Source organism: Chinchilla lanigera, unplaced genomic scaffold (genome assembly GCF_000276665.1).
Source record: "Chinchilla lanigera isolate Chin_1 unplaced genomic scaffold, ChiLan1.0 scaffold00013, whole genome shotgun sequence".
NCBI classification, from domain to species: domain Eukaryota; kingdom Metazoa; phylum Chordata; class Mammalia; order Rodentia; family Chinchillidae; genus Chinchilla; species Chinchilla lanigera.
The window spans coordinates 25,169,299-25,185,110 of record NW_004955414.1 but is presented as its reverse complement, the minus strand read 5'-3'; the positions used below and the strand labels follow the sequence as shown (position 1 = coordinate 25,185,110).

At 38.4% G+C, this 15,812-nt stretch overlaps 1 protein-coding gene across 2 annotated transcripts in view; it reads right to left on the bottom strand.

Moving 5' to 3' along the window:
- The window catches only part of Ipo7 (importin 7), a 64,190-nt gene that overhangs the window by 10,782 nt on the left and 37,596 nt on the right, over positions 1–15,812 (bottom strand). For both annotated transcript variants that reach the window (XM_005380260.2, XM_013511836.1), the window contains 12 exons: positions 14,848–14,937; positions 14,332–14,497; positions 13,924–14,084; positions 11,341–11,469; positions 9,568–9,634; positions 9,357–9,482; positions 8,911–9,008; positions 7,060–7,155; positions 6,284–6,504; positions 5,995–6,200; positions 4,248–4,454; positions 771–887 (listed from right to left, as the gene is read on the bottom strand). In XM_005380260.2, the coding sequence (XP_005380317.1) occupies positions 771–887; positions 4,248–4,454; positions 5,995–6,200; positions 6,284–6,504; positions 7,060–7,155; positions 8,911–9,008; positions 9,357–9,482; positions 9,568–9,634; positions 11,341–11,469; positions 13,924–14,084; positions 14,332–14,497; positions 14,848–14,937 (1,684 nt within the window). The remainder of the gene's footprint in view (positions 1–770; positions 888–4,247; positions 4,455–5,994; positions 6,201–6,283; positions 6,505–7,059; positions 7,156–8,910; positions 9,009–9,356; positions 9,483–9,567; positions 9,635–11,340; positions 11,470–13,923; positions 14,085–14,331; positions 14,498–14,847; positions 14,938–15,812) is intronic.

The following is a 15,812-nucleotide window of genomic DNA, read 5'->3' as shown; positions in this document are numbered from 1 at the left end:
AAACCAAAACCAAAAAAAAAAAAAAAAAAAAAAAAAGAAAAAAAATGCAAAATGCTATGCCTTATTTATAGAGTCCCCCCCAGTGGCCTTCACATTAAGCCATCTCCACATCTCTTTTTATATCGAGACAGGGTCACATTAGGTCACTAACTGCCCAGGCTGAAACTGACTTGTGATTAACTTGCATCAGCCTCTCAGAGTGCTGGCACAGTAGGTGGTACATCATCATGACCAACTAAGAGGACCTTCTTTGACTGTGATTATAGAGCTACTTGGGTATTGTTACATTGTGTATAAATAAAGTATATATTTTAAAAATGCATGCAGGTCAGAGTATAGCTTAGTGGTATAGCACCTGCCTAGCACGTTCAAGGCCCTACATTTAATTCTCAGCACTTCAAAATAAACCAAAACAATACAAATTTGTAAAAGCTCCCTATATTCTGAAGTGTTGAAAGAAAGAAATGCCTGGGATTTTCTTCAAAAGACAGGAACATGCTGCGCATGTTGGCACATGCCTGTAATCCCAGCACTTGGGAGGATCCTTGCGAGTTTGAGACCAGCCTGGGCTATAAAGTGAGCTCAAGGTCAGCCTGAACTGCATAGTGAAGTCCTGTCTCAAACAAAAGACAGGAGAGACAGAGATTAAGCAAGTCTTATTACAGCACTCTACCACTGAGGTAACACAGCCAACCTATATACCATTATAATTTTAACCCCATCGTAAGACTAAAGCCATTAGTTACACCAAAGAAGGTTGACTAACATACCATGAGCTGCTCTTCTTTGATCAGCCAGAGTTGCTATATCCTGTAACTGTTTTCTTTGTTCTTCATTAAGACCATGAGTCAGAGCCTGATACCACACAGGATTACGATTTTGAATAGCTATCAAAACAAAAACAAGGGCAAAAGAGCAATAATAAAAGACTAGTACCCACTTTCTATTCTGTTCCTTTTCTTTGCCTCTGACACTGACATCTGGATTCATTTTATACACTTCCAACAACTTCAAGTTAGCTTACTTGTGATACAAAATATACTGGAGTAACAACTATCTACAATTTATCTTTGTGCTTAAAAAAGTTTAAAGATTAAAAACAAACAAAAAAACCCACAATAACAACAACAACAACAACACCAAAATAGCTTTAAGATATGCTCAAAGCTACTCAGGTTAGAATTCCCAAACCCTTAAATTTAAGCTTTAGGCAGATGCAGGAAAAGTGTGAACAGTACAAAAGAAATGACTTTTTCTTGCTTTGCGTACTCAAACACCTTTCTTTAGTACATCTTGAGCTTGTAGCATGTAACTAAATGGTAGCACACTTGCCTAGCATGTGCAAGGCCCTGGGTTCAATCTCTAGGAAATAAAGTTTCCTTTACCTATATAGTTGGTTCCACGGAAAGGTAGCCTTGAAATCTCAAATTAGAATTGCAATGGTTACTTGTGTATGTGTGTGTGTTTACTTAGAATTGAACCCAGGGCCCTTCACAATGAGCTACATCTCTAGTTCTTTCTATTGTTAATTTTGAGACAGGGTCTTGTTAAATCACTAAGTTGCCCAGGCTGGGCTCAAACTTATGACTCCTCTGCCTCAACCTTTTGGACTACTGGGATTAAAGCATGCATTACCAGACATAGCTTCATATTTGTTCTTTTTTATTTTTTAAAACTGCAGCCTAAATAATGCTTAAATATTTTTGTTTTGCTTTTGTTGAGACATGATCTCAGCTATGCAGTTCAGGCTGCCCTCAAAATCTTGGCAATCCTCTTGCCTCAGCCTCCCAAGTGCTGGGATTACAGGTGTGAGCCACCAAGCCTGGTGATCATTGTCAAATTTAATCTGTGAAAAATAACAAATTTTCCCAAAACGTAAAATCAAACCAAACTCAAAACAACCAGGTGTTAAAAGTTCACAATATTTGCTGGGCATGGTGGTACACACCTGAAATCCCAGTACTCAGGAAGCTGAGGTATGAAGATCACTGTAAGAGTGAAGTCAGCCTTGGCTATACAGTGAGTTCAACTCCAGCCTAAACTGTATGATGAAACACTGTCTCAAAAAAACCAAAAATAAACAAAACAGTCTTACGGTGTTTAATTAAGAAAAAACAAAAAACAGTGGTGGCTATGGTGGCACACGCCTATAATCCCAGCACTTGGGAGGCTGAAGCAGAAGGACTGCTGTGAGTTTGAGGCTAGCCTGGACTATGTTGTGAATGTAACCAGCCAGAATTACAAAGTGAGACCCTGTCTCAAACAAACAAACAAACAAACAAACAAACAAACCCAAAACCCAAAACCCAAAACCAAACATGCCCTAGGATGTGGTAGCTCATAATCCCAGCTACTCAGGAAGTTGAGGCAGATGGACTGCAATGTAGAGCTCAGCCTGGACAATTCAGTGAGGCACTGCCTCAAAATAATACCTGTAGGCTGGGCAGGGTGGCACAAGCCTCTAATCCTAGCACTGGGGAGGGCTAAGGCTGAAGACCAGCCTGGACTACAAAATGAGCTCAGGGCCAGCCTGAACTGCATAGCAAGACCCTGTCTCAAAATGACTCCCCCAAAAAACCACAACAAAAAACCCCAAAAATAATATATGTAAAGAGGGTTGGAAATTAGCTCATCAGTCTCTGGATTTAATCCTCATTACTGCATAAACAACAACAAAACAAACAATGCCTTGCTCATGTACGAAGTAAGTCAATGTGTAACAGTGCTAAGTCTGGTCATATATTTCCCCTATTTCACATACATTTGTATGCAAGTAGGAGAATGTTTTCTGTAATACAAAGTTCACCACAAGGCAATGTTAACAATGTAAACTGATTTCCCTCATGTATTAGGTGCCACGTATTTCAGGCAGACAAACTTGGCACTCAGTCATATGATTATTTCTGTATTACTCCCACTATACATAGGCTTTGTATTAGAAACTATCCTTTAGGGACTGACATATGTCTATATCTGAAATATACAAAGGCATGGACAAAGCTGGCACTTCAATCAATTCTTGTTGCTACACAGCTCAGCAAGCACCATTTTGTCCTTCTGTAACCTTGCATCAACACTACTTTATCACGGTCTTTAATGTCTAAAATCTTAGTTATCAGAGAACTTATTCTACATCAAAGTTCCTATGTGGTATGAAAAATTATAGTGGTTACCGGGCGTGGCGGCACACGCCTGTAATCCCAGCACTCAGGAGGCTGAGGCAAGAGGATTGTTGCGAGTTCGAGACCAGCCTGGGGTACAAAGTGAGCTGAAGGCCAGCCTGAACTGCATAGGGAGACCCTGTCTCAAAAAAAGACCAAAAAAAAAAAAAAAATTTATAGTGGTTATCTGAGACAAAGTTGTCAAATATAGTGGCAATTTTGTAAGATGGATAGTGGGGCATAGACATCACACTTTGAAATCCAAGTAAATAGTGCTAACCAGAGTACATGCCTGTTAATCCAGCACTCAGGAGGCTAAGGCAGAACTACTGTAAGCTGAGGCCAGCCTGGGCTACACAGTGAGTTCAAAGCCAGCCTCAACTACATACTTGTCTCACAAACAAACAAGAAAACCCAAAACCAAAGTGCTGAAACCATGCACACTGTGACAGATCCAAAAGTCTATGACTATTCAGGCATAAATGTTCTCAAATTTTGGGGGTTTAACTGACTTAAGATAAAATTTTTACTATTTCAAAGGTGCTAATTTAGTAATACTAGAATGAATTGGTTAACATATTTTAGGACATAGGGAAGAAAAAAAAGACAAGAATTCCAAAACCATAAAATTACTAACAGTCACATTCTGACAGGTTAAGTGTAAGTCAATATATATGTAAAAACACTTAATCAAAGGAATTTGTACTCATCTGTGCCTTAAAAGAGTAGGCAAAGTACTCAAAATTATTGATAATATGGCCATTGAGTTTCTGAGTATACTTTATTTACCCTATTATCGTTAGTGGCTTTTTTCTTTTTTTTTTTGAGACAGGGTCTCACTATGTAAGCCCAAGGCCAGTATCGAACTCATGGTAATGCACCTGCCTCAACCTCCCTAGTGCTGGAGTTACAGGTGTGCGCCACCACAGCCGACTTATTTTTTTAATTTGACAGACACACTTTAGGAAAATAGTGTAGTTCAAAAAAAGGCAGCAACTCCTCTTTCCCTCATAGGATTACCGGTCTTTCCAGTCATGTATATCTCTTTGTTTTGCATAAAACATAATTTTTTTCCTGCTGACTTACTTTGAAATATAGCTTTAAATATCTGATACTCATCAACAGGGTTGTCTTCATCATCAATGATTGTGGAATAGCCTTCCAGAGCAGTTTCCTCAGCATCATCTTCTTCCCATTCTTCATCATCTCCTTCTTCCCCTGCTTGCTTAGCCAAAATCTCCAAATATTCTTGCCCATCTTCATCAATATCATCTTCATCACTCCCCAGTTCCTCTGCCACCACATAAAAAAGACACTTTTATAATACTGAAAGAGTTATTCAACGAAGTAACAATCATCTCAGAAGTTCCTAGAAGTGGTATTTTATTTTATTTTAGTCTTTTTTTTTGAGGCAGGTTCTCACTATGCAGTTCAAGCTGGTCTTGAGCTCACTTTGTAGCCCAGGCTGGTCTTGAACTCGCAACGATCCTCCTATCTCAGTCTCCCGAGTGCTGGGATTACAGGCGTGTGCCACGACGCCCAGCTAAGTGGTATTTTAAACAAATATTCAGTGGTAACTTGAAATAAAAAGTTTTTTATTTTGTTTTGTTTTTGTGACAGGGTCTTGCTAGGTACTTCAGGCTAGCCTTGAACTCATGATATAGCCCAGACTGGACTCAAACTCATGGCGATCCTCTTGCCTCAGCCTCCTCCTAAGTTGTACGATTACAGGTGTGTGCTATCACACATGGCACAATGTAAAGCATTGTTAATGCTAGAGGTCTGAAGCGGGATCACACTGAGATTCAGCCTGTGGTATGCTCTGGACTCTGTGGTATATTCCGAACTAAATACTGGTGACAAATACAACAATTTACACCCACAGAGCTTTTTGTGAAAGCTTTTTTTTTTTAAAAGCCTGGCTAAGCTGCTAAAAGATAAAAAGACAAGAATGACAATAGCTACCTTATTTTAAAACTATTGTAATAATCTTTCATATTACTGATTAATTTATACTCTTGTAGGCTACAGTGTTAAATGTGAAACATATTAACCAATATCTAAATAACTTCATTTTATAGCACAAACATGCTTAGATTTTAGCATTAATATATGACAGGATGGTTACCTGCAATAAATTAAAACATTAAAAACTGTAAATCTTATACTAGTTATTCTAACAATACATATCTTTTTTTGTTTGTTTGTTTGTTTTTTTCCGGTACTGGGAATCAAACTCACGACTTTGCGCTTGCCAGGCAGGCGCTGTGCCGCTGAGCTAAACACCCAGCCTCCAATACATACCTTTTACTCTGCATTTTTTTCCTGAGATGGGGTCTTGCTGTGTTGTTCAGGCTATGGTCAAACTTGTGGGCTCAGGTGATCCTCTCACCTCACTAGTGGCATGTGCCACTGTCCCCTGCTTATTCAGTGCCATGTGCCAAACACTATGTTAAGTCCTTCAAGTACTCCTCCCAAGTTACTATCCATGTACTACTACTTTCTTTTTTTTGAGCAGGGTCTTGCTATGTAGTTCAGCCTAGCTTTAAACTATGTAGTCCCCTCTGGCCTGGAACTTGTGGCAAGCTCCTGCCTTTGCCTCCCAAGTGCTGGGATTACACACCTGGCTCCATGTACTTTTGATTATACTAGGGTAAAAGATACAGTTAATGGTGAACCATTTTACTATTTCCCATATAACTGTTCCTCAGCTGTTAAATGGGTTACTTTTCTCTCTTCAAGGAACTTGGCACTTGGCACCAACACTAGAAAACAAGTCCAGTGACACATCTAACTTATCAAGTTTTGGCTTCTTCTATCACAAATTCCTTACCAGTTTCGTCATCATCCTCAGCTTCATCGTCATCATCGCTGTCATTTTCATGTTCTGCATGGCAGGCATATGCTCTTTTTAATCCATTAAACAAAAGGATAAAAGCTGGCAAAATCTGTCCAGAAACCTGATTTAAGACTTGTGGTATCTGTTCCATATCAATAAGAGCACAGAGACCCAGAACACACATTTTCCTGTCATGAAGCCTAAAAATAAAATAAAATAAAGATTTTCTTCTATTTTTAAAAAATAAGCAGTTCTTCACAAAGGTCCAATTTATGTCACTCACCCCAAGAAACAGTCAACGTCATTAAGCCACTGTGTAATAAAATGATTTGTAACTGGTTCAACATTATTAGGGAAGCGAAGATTTTCTAAGGTATTGAGTAGCAGGTGTGGATTATAATACAAAGCTGCAATTGCAACTTGCAGGCACATCGTTCGAAGTTCACTTGTCTTAACCTCTCTTGTCAGTCTCTCTAAAGCTGCTTCCACGAATAAGGGAATGCACTGTAAAGAAAGATTGCAGGATAATCCAAGACTGTAACTGATAGGATTCTAACTATTTTACCCATATTAACTTACCTGTTGCCTCAATTAAACACTTTGGCCCACGAGAGGACTGGTATTTATTGCTGAGAAATCTAATTATGGACAGTCTTCACTGAACTATTGAACACAGAACTTACCACAATGATCAATTATGGATACCCAATGTTTTTATATTAAAACTGACCACAGAAATTTAATTACAGTTCTATCAAAAAGTTCTTAATCCAAAGCTTACCTTGCATGCTAACAAAATACACGTAAGACTCACCAGACACATTTCCATATACATTAAATGTATGATCATTATTATGGATTGGTTTTAAACCATGGTTTTCTATCCTGGTATAATAAGCAACACTATGTAGAATATACAATGCCCCTCCCCCAAAAAAATCTCTCTTGGAAGCCTCAGATATGAATAAAGAATGACGCCCAGTGGAAGATAGTCCTTAGCATGCAGGAGGCCCTGGTTTAACCACCAGCTCCCCCCGCCCCAAAGTTAGCCTCACTGACCTGGTCAATGCCACGCCCTTTGCACTGTAGAATGATGACCTCTAACAGCTTTGCAGCATGGCACTCTGCATCTTCCCCTGCAACTCCTGTAAGAACCTATCACAACACAGAACATAAACCGCAACAAGCCTTCATAAAACCGTTGTATCAGAAATATTTTCTCTTTCTTTTATATAGGTTCTGGGTATTACTTAAAGCAGTGATGGTGAATCTTTCGGAGCTTTCAATAACAAACAGCCAGTTGAGAGCAAATGCTGGCCTACAAGCCCTAGACAAATACAAAACACTGGCTTGACATGCTAGTTAACAACAGAAAACTGAAAAAAAAATAAGGATAAGTGTTCTGAAACAGCAAAGTAGATGGACCTATCTCTATGCCCAAGAATAGTAGTATAAACTGTTTATTGGCACTATGAATAATAGAATAAGATGACTATTCTGACCAAGTGTCAAAAGGAAAGATATAAGCGAAGGACAAATATATGTGAGAACGTCTGGAGCAAAATCTTTTTTTAAGATGAGACAGAGAGCCAGGGATATAGCTCAGCGGCACAGCTCCTGCCTGGCAAGCACAAGGTCATGAGTTCGATTCCCGGTACCAGGGGCGGGGGTGCGGGGAATGAGACAGAGTCTCACCATGTTGTCCAGCCAGGCTGGCACTGAACTCCTGGATTCAAGCCATCCTCCTGCTCAGCCTCCCCAGCGGCTGAGTCTAAAGGCGTATCTACCACACTTGGCAGCAAAACCATTTTTAATGGTCTCCTCCCTCTCAACAAGCACCACTAGAAATTCAAACACTGTACTACCAATTATATTAACTGACTCCAATTCAAATACTTGTCTCCTTCACTGAGTAATAGGGGAAAATCAGCCAGGGGTGGTGGCCCACTCCAGTAAATCCCAGCACTGGAGGCTGAGGAAGGAAGACTGCCAAGTCTGAGGCCAGTGTAGGCTACACAGTGAAACTGCATCTCAGAAAACAAACAAAGAAAAATGGCAGGACTTATCCCTTTCCTTACTGTATGAATAGTAATTTGCTGGTTTGTTTATTTTGGTTTTTGAGACGGGGTCTCACTATGTAGTCCAGGCTTGAACTCAGGGTGAGACTCCTACCTCAGCCTCCCAAGTGCTGGGATTACAGGCATGCACTACCATACCTGTCTATAAATAGTATTATTTTTGACTGGGCATGGTGGCGCATGCCTGTAATCCCAGTACTTGGGAGGCTGAGGCAGGAGGATCACTGCAAGTTCAAAGCCAGCCTGGACTACAGTGTGAGACCTTATCTCAAAAAAAAAAAGATTTATAAAATAAATAGTAGCATACACCCTATGTTCATCCTTGGAGTTCTCAGTAAATGATAGAGTACTTCTGATTATTTTTAAAAATCCTATATTCAGCTTTTAGAATCTTTTGTCTTTCTAAGTTATTACTGTATAGCTTCCCTAGAACTGCAATCTCTAGGTACTTCCTTTGAGATGTCTCTATCCATTCTTCATCCTTTCAAGTTTTTTTTTTTTTTTTTTTTTTTTTTTTTTTTTGGTTTTTCTCCGGTACCGGGAACCGAACTCACGACCTTGCGCTTGCCAGGCAGGCGCTTTTGCCACTGAGCTAAATCCCCAGCCCCTCCCATCCTTTCAAGTTTTGATTCTTCCTTTTGGTTCCAGAGAACTAGATTAAAGTTTACAACTCCAAGTAAATGCCAGAAGGCAAACAGAAGACATGTATAACTGTTGTTGTTTATAACTTTTAAAGGCCTTAAATCTGTCAGGCCTCTATGTATCTGAGGTATCTTCATAACTTTATAGCAGAAACTTAAATAAAATATAGTATCATCTAAAAATAACCTACCTTTTTGCACATACTGTATATCATTTCAAGATACTTGGTATCGGATAGAAGTGTGTCTGTATCAACTGTTACATAATTATGCAGAAGAGGCATCATGTCTATATTAAAAAAAGTTATAATCTTCATTAATACAAACACTTCATTTTCTGACCAATTTTCTTAGATAAAGGCAAATTTATGAGGCCATTTTGTCTCTGTCACTTTTAAGACGTATTCATTTTTAATGCAGGAATATAAACCTATTAAAGCGAATTTCTCTGCATTTAGTAAAGATTATACACATGTTATGTTTACAGAATTACGTGTTAACTGAGTCAAAATACATTAACGAAATCAATGGCATGTGTCACCTTTGAGCATTAAAAAGAGTATGTTCAGGGTTAAGATACAAATGAATCAAAACTGGAGGAAGAGTCCTTGGTACTTTCCATCCTGATCTGACTGACCTGTGAAGTAATCAAAGCCATCCTGCTGAAAGACCTCAAATACAAGGGGCAGCAGCTGCCACATCTGTGGAGACACTTGTTGACATGTCAAACTATGTGCCAATGAGAAGATTTCCTCATAGAATTCTTAAAAGATAATAGATAGAATCATTAGGAAAATGCTTACTCATGCAAAACCAATAAATTCTTAGCACAATCAGAAGTATAATACCTAAGACATGCTGTTGTAAAACAGTGCCAATGACCTGTAAGCAGATTCCCTCAAGCTGCTGGGTTATCTAAAAGAGAAGAAATAAAATCATATGGAATTGAGTTAATTACTAAAATAATGTACACTGTATCTCAAACATTACATAATGAACCACAGAATGTGAACTCAGGCCCCAAGTAAATCAAGATAAATGGGAAGTATCAAATCCTCAATTGTAGCCCAAATCTGTGAAGGTCATCAGGATGTTAGGAGTGAAAAAAATAGGATAATATTTTACCTACCAATCAAATATAGATGTAAAACATACATTTCAAATACACAGCATACAGTACATTTTTCAAATGTTCAAAATATTTTATCAACTAATCATAAATAAAGTAACTATAGAATTTTTCATGGCTTCTGCTTATTTCCAATTATAATACAGAATTTTAAAAATATTTACTGAAACTCAAAAGGCAACTTGCAGATATCCAAAAATGTATGGCCCAAAAAACCCCATGATTTGTGGATGGAAAATATATAAACTACCATTATGAGCATCTTTGGTGAAATTAACACCAAGTTCATGGCAGTGGTTACTTCTAGGGGAAGAAAGGAAATCAGACAGTAGTTAGGAAGTAGTCCTCTGAAGGATTCCATTGCATCTATCTGAACTTATCGGGGCAGCAGGGTGTGGTGGAGGAGCACTTGCATAGCCTGCATAGAGCCTTGTGTTCAGCTCCTAGCACCACATATACATGAAAAATGATCTGAAGTTGTTTTCTACTGGAGATGAAGTCTAAAGGAAATAAAGAAAAATGAAGGCAGTCATGGGAACATACGCTTGTAATCCTAGCACTCCAGGAGGCTGATGGAGAAGGATTAGATTCATACCTACCCTGAGCAATTTAGCAACCTAGTGAGACCCTGACTCAATACAAGAAATATGCTGGGGATGCAGCCCACTGTGAAGGCCCTAGGTTCAATCTTCATTACTGGATGGGAGGGAGGGGAGTGAGGGAGACAGGAAGAAAGGGAGGGAAGGAAATTTAGGTGATTAGGTGGTATTAAAGTTATAGTTTTCTCTGTTCTTTTTTTTTTTTTTTTTTTTTTTTCCGTTTTTCTCTGGTACTGGGAACCGAACTCACGACCTTGCGCTTGCTTTCTGTTCTTTTCTATATGCTTTAAAATAATTTTGTTTTGTTTTGTTTTGTTCCAGTACCGGGAATCGAACTCACGACATAGTGCTTGCCGACCAGGCACTGTGCCGCTGAGCCCTAAAATAAATTTTTAAAAATTTTGTGATTATAACTCCTTAGTATTCTAAAAGATAGCAGTAAAAAAAGAAAACTAGGAAGACAATGGTGATGGTTGCAAAATGATTTGAATGTAGTCAATACCAGTAAACTATACACATGTAAGTGTAATTTACCACATGAAAGAGATAAACCCTGTTATTTTGCCAAATGTTGTGAACAAATATTTTTAAATGAAGACTAGCAATGATATGCTTTCCTGAGGATCACTGTACTTCTGGATTTGAGAAACAAGCTATTAGAAAACAAAAATCTGAGCCCTACAGGAAAGAGATGGCAAAACACACACCTCATCCCATCCTTCTGCTAGCACATTAAAGCTATGAATTTATAACAAGGCAAAAGAAAGTAATTGACAAAATCAAAGCGAGTGAGATGATCACAGTTACCAAGTCAGAGCCCTGCAAGAATCAGTCAATGTAAAAATGACATTCTCTAAAACTTGTGCAACACTGAATCATTTTTATTTTTTTACCTCTTTATGATCTTCAACTACGCTAAGAAGCGTGTCAATTGTATTAAGAATTCCCATGGCTGTAACTGCTTTGTCATCACTTCCTTCTTCATCTGGCCCCGTTTGTATTACCTGGTTAAATGTCATTGCCTACAGACAAGAGAATGCAAAGTGATTTGTCACCAAAGCATTATAACATACTTTGGCCTAAGATTTATGTACTTTATTTTTGTTTTTTTGAGACAGGGTCTCTCTATGTAGCTAAGGATGGCCTTGACCTCACAGCAATATTCCTCTCTCAGCCTCCTGAGTATTGGGATTTCAAATCTTCACTATCACATGCAGCAAGACTTTAAAAAAAGACTTTATAAAAAAAAAGACTTTAAAAATGTGCATAGCACATCAGCATCTCCAAATTAATTAATAATACCTTGGACTTTGTAATCAAGTGGATTTTCTCTGCCACTTCATGGGTGACCTTAAACAAGCTAGTATTCACTTTCTTTCTTGATCTTTCTCCTTTTCCTTTTTTTGAGGCAAGATCTTGCTATGTAGTTCAGCCAGGCCTTGAACTCACTTTGTAGCCCAGGCTCGCTTCAAACCCACTGGAGTCCTCCTGCCTCAGCCTCCAAGTGCTGGGATTACATGCATGCGCCACCATGTCCAGCTTGATCTTTCTCCTGACATGTCATTTAGATGATTTCAGATTTCACAAGATACTGTAAAGGTTAAATGAGTCAAGGCACAGAATGTATTTACTACTGTGAGTAAACGAGGGATGGTGGCACATGTCTATAATCTCAGCTCTCAGGAGATTCAGGCAGAAAAGTTGCAAGTTAAAGGCCAACCTGAGCTAACTGTGCGCAAGGCCACACTGCATAACATAGCAAAACCATGTCTCAAAAAACAAAGAAAACTATTTTGAGTTATTTTCATTAATATCAGTGGCTAAAACTGGTATAGTGGTGAACATTAGTTGTTTTGGCTAATCTGGAGCCTAGGCAGGAAGGACCACTTGAGCTCAGGATTTCAGGACTAGCCTGGATAACATACATAATTAGACCCTGTCTCTTATAAATCAGACTCAACAGAGAATGAATAAATAAATACTACTGGCTAACATTTGCCAGTGCCCAGATACAGGTATATCTAATCACCAAGGAGGCTGATTTATTTTATAAAACTGAGTCAGGAACTGGGCGTGGTGTTGCACACCTATAATCCCAGTACTCTGGCTGACATACTGAGTTCAATGTCAGCCTGAAGTGCATGGATACTGTTTCAAAACAACAAGAAGCCAGGCGTGGTGGCATATGCCTATAATCCCAGCACTGGGGAGGCAGAGGCAAGAGGACTACCGTGAGTTCGAGGCCAGCCTGGGCTACATTTGTCTCAATAACAAAACAAAACTAGAGATAGGACTAGAGGCTCCATTTGATCAAGCTATTCCCCTTCCTGGTATCTTCCTGAAAAAATTAAAAGCAACATACCATAACGAGATATGCACACCCATGTTTACAGTGGCAGTTGGTAATAGCCAAATCTTGGAAACTACCCAAATCCCCATCAACTGGTGAATGGATTAAAAAGATGTTTTTTCATACAATGCAGTACTACTCTGCCACAAAGAAGGATAAGCTTGAGACATTTCTAAGTAAAAGGATGCACCTTGAAACCATACTCTTAAGCGAAATAAACCAGACACACAAGTGTAAATACTCCATTGTTTTCTGGTATAAGACACTAAAAGTGTAAATAAGGACAGAAATGCATTATAATAGGTGTTGTGAAATGGTAATAAAATGTCTGGATGGAGAGGAGAACCAGAAAGGGATGAGGAAGAGGGATGACGGGGGAGGCAAAGAGGGGGAAAAGTAGGAAAAAATGAGAGGGGAGGGAGAACATGGCAGCAGGGCTTTTGTGGATGGGGAGAGAGGGGGGGAGAGAGGGAGGGAGGACAGGAAAGAAGAAGGGAATGGGAGGAAGGGGACACGTTGTCATGTACGGGTGCAGGTTCTCTATGATGAATGTGATTGTTATGTATGTCTGAAATGTACCAATAAAATCTAATTGAAAGTAACGAAACAAAACCACCAAACAAAAAACCTGCTTTGATTATTTTGAGTATTCTAGGCAACTACACAGATGCAATAGCCTGAGGAAGTTAAGAACATACATTATAAAGATCCAAGTATAAATCCCAACTCCAGCATGTCTAGCTTAGGCAAATTATTTATCTCATATTTTCCTCTTGTAAAATACTGTGCCAATAATCATCACATAGGATGGTATGACAATTAAATGCGTTGAATATTGTCAAGGGGTTTATAATACTACATACTATGCAGTAAGCTCTTTGAAATATCTGCTTTATACAGAAGTCAAGCCATTTGTGACTCATTACCTGCAACATACTGAGGACTACATTAAAATACGTGCCAGGCATGGTGGTATATTAGGAGGCTGAGGCAGGATTTTAGGCAATTTAAGACCAGCCAGGGATACACAGTGAGTTCAAGGCGAGCCTGAACATAGTGAGATCCTATCTCACTCCCCCAGCTCCCAATAAAATATCTGCAAAAATCATAGGTTCAAAACACATACCAAATGCTGTGTCATTTCAACTGCAATAGGAGTAACTTCTTCACTATATTCACAGATCATTTTCTGAATTACATTGGTAAGATCATCATTTTCTGTTTCTCGTATAATATGAAGAAGAGCCTGCATTACAGGTCTGATAAATGGTGTAATGTATTCTTTAGCTGTAAGAGAAAGAAATCCATTTTGGCATCCTAATCTTTTTAAAAACCTTACATAGCATGCACTAAATTAAAAAAAAACCAAAAGTACACTGTAGCTGAAGATGTCAGTGGTAGAGCGCTTAAAACTAGTAAGGCCATATAAATTATCACATATGATAAAAGCACTTTCACATAAACAGGAAGTATGTTAATTTTCTGATTATTCCTTATACAATTATGTGTAAAGACATTCTTGACATAAATTCACCTTTTTCTTGATTGCTGATCAACACTTGGAGCGCAATGGCAGCTTCCACTTTCACAGGCATTTCTCTATCATCAATCAGACATCTTCTTGTCAGCTCTAATGCTGTTTGTAGATTTTGATCACTTTTGAACTTCACTTCACAAAAATAGTGAAGTACCCAGCAAGCCTTTTTAAAGAACACAGTGACTTTAGATGTCTTACAATAAACTTGCAAAGCTAATCTCTTCCCAGAATTCCGTGTCTGGGAATTTGGAGGCTGGCCAGTGGTAGATGTGTCCAAAAGGACAACACTAGACCAGTACTATGATCCCAAGTTATTCTCTGGCTGCATGATGTTTGTGTGGGTAGCAAGATCTGAATGCAAAACACAGACAGACACTGCTGCCAGACACAGATGGAAACTATGCACACATTACAGCAGCCATTTCAAGATTCACACTAAACAGAAGTCTTAAATGAAAAATTCAGTCATTTATTATGCGAAATAAATACATAAAATAAAGCTTTAAAACATACCCTTGCTCTCATATAGCCTAGTTCACTGCTGAAGAGAGGAAACACATGATTCTGCAACATATATTCCATCTGATCTTTATAGATCTTTTTCTGTAAATAGAAAGAATTTTTTGATGCAGTTCCAAGTGCAATCTTTGGACTTTCCAAGTGATCTCTGATGACACAGCACATACTTATTCTGATTCTTTGAGCCCCAGGATCCATAACACATTTTTTTTTCAAATTACTTGATTAGAAAATAATTATACCAAATTTAAATAGAAATGGTATCTGATTAATGGAAGTGTGGTAAATTTTATTTGTGAGTACTGGAGATTGAACCCAGGGAGCCCTGAGCTATATCTTCACCCCTTTTTGAAACAAGGCCTGGCTCTGCTGTCCAAACTAGACTTGAACTCGAGATCCTTCTGCGTCACCCTCCTGAGTGGCTGGGATTATAGGCTTATACCACCATACCTAGTTGAAGTGTTGTTAATTTTACTCCTTACTTTATAATTTTTTTTCTTAAGAATAATTTATATTGAAAAACCTTTCTGAAGTTTCTAACTAGACCTAACATAGCTTGAAAAAAATCCTGCTTTGAAATAAAAAATAAATTGTGTATTTATGAACATTAGAAAGAGGCATAGCAATTAAATACAATGTGGTAAATGGATTTTATCAGTTACCCAAGAAAGGACATCAGGGAGAAATCTTGTGAAATTTGAAAAAAGTCTACAGTTTAAGAATATCAATATTAATTTTCCTGGATTTGATATTTGTGCCAGACTTTTTAGAGATGTTATCATTAAGGTAACCTGAGTACAGGAAGATAAAAATGTGACAAATTCAATGGAACAAAGTAGTGGGAAAATTTAATAACTTAATATTTACTTATACTTTGAATAGCAATCATTTATCAACTTCAAAAAGGAAAACAGGGGCTGGGGATTTAGCTCAGCGGCAGAAGCGCCTGCCTGGCAAGC